At 47.6% G+C, this 7,948-nt stretch overlaps 1 protein-coding gene across 1 annotated transcript in view; it reads right to left on the bottom strand.

The window, feature by feature from the left end:
• Positions 1-215: 215 nt before the first annotated feature.
• LOC147888250 (GPCR-type G protein COLD1-like) overlaps positions 216-7,948 on the bottom strand; it is a 183,407-nt gene continuing 175,674 nt past the window's right edge. Inside the window, exon 13 of the mRNA XM_087393199.1 lies at positions 216-819. Within this exon, the coding sequence (XP_087249325.1) occupies positions 666-819 (154 nt within the window). The 3' untranslated portion in view covers positions 216-665. The remainder of the gene's footprint in view (positions 820-7,948) is intronic.

The following is a 7,948-nucleotide window of genomic DNA, read 5'->3' as shown; positions in this document are numbered from 1 at the left end:
TACTAGCAGGTGCAACAACTAAAGATAATTAAAGTAACATATTAGAGAAATACAAAGGTCAAGTTCAATGGAGGAAATATTTTTACTTTGAGAAAACAAAAAATCATTATATATTTTCTGAGGTAGTGGAGGTCCATGTTGAAAAATGCATGAATTTTGTACGTTTTTCTATTTTCCTTACACAAAATATAGCCTCTTTTTTAAAAAGTTTTGTCATTATAACAAATATTTTTCTGTATCAAGGCCACTATGTAAAAAGTTCTCCTTCCTACCTCGTGAAATTTGCAATCACCAGAGCAAGTGTTTTTGGAGTCAAGCTATGGAGCATGTCATCACCATCATTTACGAAAATACTTTCAAGAAGTTGTTAAGACTCTGAAGATCCTCAACAATGCTTCGTAGCAGATTAATTAAAGCTTAAACATCCTGAGAACATGTCCGCATTATCCTCATTGAAGTTGATAATGCTATTTCTGTTGTAAGTATAAATTAACAGAATAACCTATACAAAACTTTCTAACAATAGCCAAATGAATCTCTCTCCGCGTTGGATCCTGGGGATACTGATGCACACAGGAAACAAATGATACCCTCATTGCTTAGTTAAAAGGACCATTAAAAAATGATGGGTTGGCTGCTTGGACGATCTTTACAATCGATGTTGATTAATCAATGGGATGTTTGTCAGACTGACGAGATGTGTATTGCACAGCAATAATGAGTAGTGACACAAAAGAGCTAGCCACAAATATAGCGTCAAACCATCGGTGGTAGAAGTCGAACTGTATGTCTCCACCCAAGACGTCTGTTATGATCGACCTGCAGTGTACAATCCAGTAGTCATTTTACCAGCAGTGCGCCCTATTATTTCCAATAATGTTTGACTGTTAAACAAAGCACTATGTGGACTTTGCCTATCATGTAATCATTATTGACACTCTATATTATTGCAGAAATTTGTTGTTGGCTCTCACCAACCGGCTTGAAGGTTGTTTATTTACAGTCCAGTCCATCTGAAGTCCTCTACAATGGATTCAGTGTACCATCTACATCTATATGCAATTCCTATACTTTCATTTATTCAACAAATGGCTGGCCACCAGTTCCTCCTGACTGGCAATCCTGTGAATATTTACCTGGAGCAGCCAAATTTCCCCAAAAAAGGAAATTCTCTGTAGGAAATTTGTAGGGTTGACCACTCCTGAATCACAAGTCTTGTTGCATTTAAAAAGATGGATGTCAAAAACAGAGCATTCCCCTGACTTCTTTTTCTGTTTCTTTTTTAAACCTTCTCCAATAGAATACATTAATTTGAAATCTTGTGAATGCTGTGTCAGCCATGTAGATTAATTCACCAAGCCCATAAGTAAATTGAAAAACCGTTTGGACACTGTAATCAATACAGCAAACTACACTACAGTCTTACCCCTGGCATTGCAATAATGTGACCACTAAATTGACCGTTTTTCTCTCGGCTGTCTGAGTGATCTTGAGTGGTTGGACAGTTTCTATTAAGCACTCCAAGGATATCCAAAATTAAATATTCAATATCCTTTGGTGATTTCAAAAGCCACAGCATGCCCATCGTGCATAGGATCTGCCTGGATGAAAATCCTGCCACTAGAACTGAGCTATGATCTTTATGAGAAAGAATTATAAGTTGGAATCCATCCATTCAAAGGGTGGAAACATTATTTACTAGATGCTGAGTTTTAAGTTTGTTCTGATCAACGAAGTGTTCAAGAAACAACCCATGGTGAACACGAAGGGAATGGATTGGGCAAATTTTATGTCCACATTTAATTTCCAGATTCAATTGGCAGCTGATGCATTTTCTAGAAGGCCAACAGTTCATACCATCTTTGTAGTCTAGAAATGACAAGAGAGATGAAAGATTAAGACAGCATTAAGTGATGATGAAGGGCATACATATTATAATATTCGGGATGGACTGTGCTGAATGTGTTGCACAGTATCTTTGTGAGAAAAGACTTAATGACGCCCTAATCGACCCTATGCAGGGTAGGGTATGTCTCCTTTCTTAGCACAGCATGAAGGATTTTCTATTGGCCTCCAATGTGTGAGGATGTTTTTTGTCAAAAACCTATGTATGATAGAGAAAAAAGTTCTGATTGCTTTAGCCCTTGCCTATGCTTATAGGACAATGGAAAAAAATTACTATGGATCCTGTGATTGAAATTCATAATCACCACAAGACCATGATATGTTTTGGATAAATGCTGACATTCTCAAAAAGTAGGCCTATTTTATTTCTTGTCATAAGCCCCCAAAGGCAACCAACAAAGTCGTCGTTTGGTCAATTGAAAACAATTTTGTTAATCATTCTGAAGTCATTTGTGTCAAGTCATGATATCAAATTTACTAGGCTACTTTATTCATTAAATACATTTGCATTCTTCAAGGCATTTCAAAGTCCGTTGTGTCAGATCGTGACAACTACTTTTTGGAGGGTTTTGTTCAACAAATAGGACACTGAATTCCAGTTTTCTTCTAACTTTCATGCTCAGATGGATGCACGAAGTGAGGCAGCCAATGAAATGTTGCTTGAACTTCTCCATAGCGGTTGGATTTACCAATGACAAAATTTACATATAAAAAAGATAGAGCTTTAGCTAAGATCGTTTATAGCAAACACTCGCTACTTTTGGTTCGTAACCATGATGAAGTCTTTGCGGCCTATATGAATGTTCAAAATCCTATTATCTAATCTCAAGAACGTCAACGGACAGACTCTAATCAACGAAAGAATGTAGCTATCCAGATCTCACAAAGATTAGCAATGTAACATTCCATTTACATTTACCGTCACACTAACAGTTACACAATGGTTTCAATATTATTTTATTGAAGCATTATATGGGTAACCCTCCGTAAACTCTAATGACAAAAGATCACTAAAGCCAAAGATGATAATGAGATTCCTACATCTATGCACGTCTTACAGTATAAGATGCTTAAGGCAAGAAGGGGCATAGTACCCGAAAGTACTTCCTTAAGCTCATAAATTATCCAACTATAGATGGAAAGTGCATAAACAGATCTTTTTTTTCTTCTTTTTTTCTTTTTGTCTTCTTTTTTTTTCTTTTTTTTCCAAAGAAAGGAACCTCCTATTAATTCTTGAAAGATTTCATACAAGACAGCAGCCCCGAAGGTGCTGAGTATGGAAAAAACCGGAAAAGGCTGAAAGAAAGAAACCGGCCTATTCCAGAGAAACCCAGCTCACTCCCTAGGGGATCTCTAAATCTGGGGCTAACGGCCAAGTGGGGGGACTATACAACCAGCGAATCCCTTGCGGGGTGAAGATGTAGAAAACTCCTACAAGCCAAGCCTTGTAGAAACGAGCACGCCTCTCGATAGTCGCCCTGGAGCCTAGAGTCCCACGCTCCCAGGTGGACCGTAGAGTGTAAATGATATCCTGCTAGATGGCAACTAGGGTAGCCGAAGGTGGAACCGGGTGCTCACCCATCACAAGACTGCAACGAGCCACCCAAATGTTCCAAGCCGTGATGCTGGCTACCACCTCCCAAACACTCTCCTCCCTAGGAGGAGGAGGAGGAGCTAGGCTATCAGGAGGGACTGCCTCGTGGAGTGCAATCCTCTGGATGCTCTGACCCTGTAGTTAGTAGGCTAGGGAGATCTCATCAATCTGAAACGCGTGCCCTCCCTCTGTCAACCAAGCCTCCATCCCCCAGGTGTAGTCTCTATGAAGGCTCTGCATACGTGTCATGATCCTGAGGGCTCCCATCCAGATCCTCGCTGCGCTACGACAACTCCACAGGTAGTGCGGGATAGTCTCCAAGACACCATTGGAGCAATAATGGCACTGCCCCTCCACTCGCATTTGCTCCAACCACGGTCCGATGGGCAAGCCTCCATGGGCGACCAGCCAAAAGAAGTATGAAATCTTCCTCGGCCGCAAGCTGGACCACAACCGCATCCAAAACCTCGAGCGAACATCCCAAGGTACTCTCTGGGTCACCCAATGCCTCTCCCTCGAGGGGGTCCACCTCGACGAGTCCATCTGAAGCCTCCTGCCAATCCGTGTGGTGTGAAAAGAAGGGCACCTCATCCACCGGCTCAGCTAGGCCACCCCTAGAGGGCCAGAACCACTCTCTCGGATCCCATTGGACCTCCCTCAGGGGTCTACCCTCCCACAGCCAAAGGCGCCATCTAGAGGCGTCCTGCTCTAAGATGCTGGGAGGATCAATGTGCCACTCCTTTCCCAAACGTCCCACCACTTTGATCATCTGCCAGTGAATCCCATCAAGACTCCCATCCATCTCGGGATCTCTCTCACTGAGTGGCTGAAGTAGGCCTCTAGGTCCTACACAGAAGAAGCCAGGGTGCGTGCTCCCTCACTGCATCAACATCGTCAAGGTAACACCAGTACAGGAAAACTGCCCCAACCATCTGCTGTCTCTCCAAACGTGAAGTCCTTCCTACCAGGACTCAGGAATGGCTAAGTCAATCTCGCCCATCCACTACCCTGCCCCTCGCAGATGCGCTAGGGCATCAAGCCTCGCCTCTGTCTCCATAGGTAATCTGCTCCAACGGCCAAAGGACCCTGTTAGACCACTGTCCCATTGTGCCCAACCAGTGTGAGTCCAGTGTCCGAGCATACGTCCCTCCTGATCTCTGATCTGTGGGTGCCACATATGGGGCTGGCGCTTAAACTCCTCTCTGCATCTAGGCGGAGCATGGATGAGACCCCCTGCCACTGTCCGCCAGACCCTGTGAAGGCTCCTCATCAGGGGGGAGCCGTTCCCCGTAAGGGGGACCTCTGAGAAGATCCATCTATGTGAAGGCTGCCATTGTCCCCCAGTGCGTGGGGTGTCCCTTAGAAGCCCTCGCTGTAAGAGGAGCTTCCAAGGCTCTGCACCTGGGGTGAGGCCATGAACCACCAACTTGCCCAGAAGGCTCTGCTCTGCATCTCCAGATCAATGATACCCAAGCGTTCCAGTGCCTGTGGCATGATCACCGTCTACCAAGCTACTCGGGCCCTAGTGTTCCTCGTGCCGTCTGAACCTGCCCAAAGGAAGTTCCGTATCAACCATCGGAGCTGCCCAATGCATCCTCTGTGAAAGCACCAGTGGGAGGCGATATACCAGGCTGTGGCAAGAAGGACCTGGTTTGCCACTAAGATGCGACCTGCTAGGGAGAGTTTCCAATAGAGATGCTTGCGCCGAACACTCTCAAGGATCGGGCAATCTGCTCCTCTGCTGTAATGTCAATACCCACCTGACATCCGAGACATCTCTCTGTCTGACCACCTGCGGTATCCATCTAAAGCCAAAGTCACTCCCCCACTCACGGATCTCCTGTGTCTCCTCAAAGCCTGTGAAGAAACCTATAGATTTCGTCCAGTTGATCCGTGCACCCGAGGCCTCACAGTTCTCTTTAGACTCGCTGTGGTGCCCTCAACATACAAGGCCGTGTCATCTGCAAACTCCGAGTCAAGTAGCTCCTCCTCCTGTCTGATTGGGAGCCTCAACCTTGTGAGACCTGCCACCTGTGATCTCAAATAGTAGCCCAGAGCCTCCGCCACAAACAAGAAGAGGAAGGGAGCGAGTGGGCAGCCCTTGCAGACCGAGGAAAGGCCTCGCCCGTGTGTCCTCCAATAAGCATTTGACTAAAGCTCCCTGCATATAGCGCAGAAACTCCTTTGACCCATCTGTCCGAGAAACCCAATCTCCTCATAGTGCCCTCCAGGAAGGACCACTTCACCCTATCATAGGCCTTCTCAAAGTCCAAGAGAAGGATGGTTAGCGGCTGCGACTCCTCCCTGGACCAATCCACTACCTCCAAGAACATGAAGATGTTGTCCAAGATGCTGCGCTCCTAGACAAACCCAGTCTGTGTGTCGTGGATGATGTCGGTAAGATGGGGCCGTAACTGTAAACTCAAGACCTTGGCGAGGATCTTGCATGCAGTATCAAGCAGAGTGATCGGCCTCCACTATTGGATGTCTGACCTATCTCCCCCTTTTGGGATCAAACAAACCCGCTCAAGGACTGAGGGAGAAAGCATCTGTTAAAAATCTCCTGGCAAGCTAAACGGAAAGGGGTGGACATAATCTCCCAGAAGTTTCGGAAGAAGGCCGGAGTCAAGCCATCCTCACCTGGGCACTTCTGGGTCGGGATAGCCTTAAGGGCTTCCCAGAGCTCCTCATATGTGAAAGGCTCCTCAAGTTTGCTGCATAAATCCTACGAGACTACTGTCGGAACGTGATCCCAAACTAGCTCTCAGGCCACAAGACCAACTGGGGTTATCCTCTCCGTCTGAAAGAGCTGGCTGTAAAAACTGGTGGTCATGTCCAAACTCTCCTGCGGGTCAATGTGCATGATGCCCTGCGAGTCCTGGAGACGCTGCAGCTGTGTGCCTGCCAATCGGGGCCCAATGGTCTTAAAGAACCGCTTCGTCATCCTGTCCCCTGCTGCAACTCAGCCCACCACAACTCCGTGTCCTGGAGCTCGAGACGAGCGCTCTCGAATCTGTCACTAAGCCACTGAGAACCTGGGTCTTGCTCCTTGAGCCTATCGATGGAGGCGAGGTCTCTCCTCAAAGCCCGCTCACACTCTTGAAGGGTCCTCCTCCGCCTAAGGGCATGAGCCTGCACCTCCTCATTGCTCCTTTGAATCACATCGGCCACCCACGCAGCCCAGCCCTCGCACGGTGTCATCTCTGACTGCTCCCAAATCCCTGCCATGACTTGTTGGATCTCCTCGTCCTGCAGGAGGTCGTCTGGAATGCGGTCGCCCTTTTGGGGGAGACCTCGGCGGGGCTGATCCAAGTAAAGTACCACTGGAGAGTGGTCGGACATCGTGGTACCTGCCAGAATCCCGGTAGATTCGCCTCTGTGTAGTGCCCAGTCCCCAACATAGAAACGATCTAGTCTCTCTAGCAATCCATCGTGTCTCCTCTGTCCAAAGGAGAAGAGAAGGCTGCCAGGTGTCCTGCTGAAATCTGGCTCCCTCCACGGGTCTCTGCCACTGATCATGAAAATGATCTACTCCCAGGTGCTACGCTCTGTTGCTGGCATCTCGGAGAACGAGGCGCTGCCCTGCTTGTCTTCCCCAAACTCCAGGTTGTTAAAGTCACCTCCAACAATCCAGGAGTCTACATGCGGAAGACACTCTGACAGCCTCCTCCAAAAGGCTAGGCGGTGGTGTCTACACACTAGGGCATACACGTTCAGGATCCCAATCCTGGACTCTCCCGTCCGAACCCCCATCTAAATTGCCCGTCCTGGAATGAGCTCGCCTTGATCGTAGACCTCTGGAGCCAAAAGGTGATGGCGTCGTTTGATGTCTGCGGCTAAAAACATGTGCTCCTGAATCATAAAGATGTCCACTGTCCGCCCTACCATTGCCCTCTGCAACTCCTGCCAGAGTCCTGCCAGAGTATCAGGTACTGCAGCTGGCTACGAACACGGTCGTGGAGCCCGTGTACGTTCCAACTCGCTATGGTCTAGCTCATGAGGACGGGGGAGTCGGGAACAAGGCTCTCCTGTGAGTGGGTGTCTGTCCCAGAAAGACTGCCTTGTGTGACTTTGCCGGGGGTTTGGAGGGCGAGTAGTCGGTGTCTGTGCGGCGCCGTACTAGGGTGGATATCGGCTCCATACCGATCTTCCGTGCCCACTTCATCATGAAGGAGGCTTCCATCCCGAACAGCTCCGCACACTTTTGGAGGGGCTAGAAGTATGCCTGCTCCACCTTTGCCTCCAGCGGTAATCTGATCACTCCTGTTGCCAAAACACACACCGGCTCCTCACGCGTGAAGCTTAGCTGAAAGTTCACCTCCGCGCCATTGGTGTACCAAAGGTCTAGTCCTTGTGGCCCCATCCACTCATCCATCATGAGTGTAATCTGATTCCACAAAATAGCATCGAACACCTCCGGGGACCACTTCTCCAACCCTGTGGAGGCAA

The sequence above is a fragment of the Dipteris shenzhenensis genome, chromosome 22 (assembly GCF_047967505.1).
Source record: "Dipteris shenzhenensis isolate YYH24624 ecotype China chromosome 22, Dip_SZ_1.0, whole genome shotgun sequence".
In the NCBI taxonomy this organism is placed as follows: domain Eukaryota; kingdom Viridiplantae; phylum Streptophyta; class Polypodiopsida; order Gleicheniales; family Dipteridaceae; genus Dipteris; species Dipteris shenzhenensis.
This window is presented reverse-complemented; position numbering and strand designations above follow the sequence as displayed.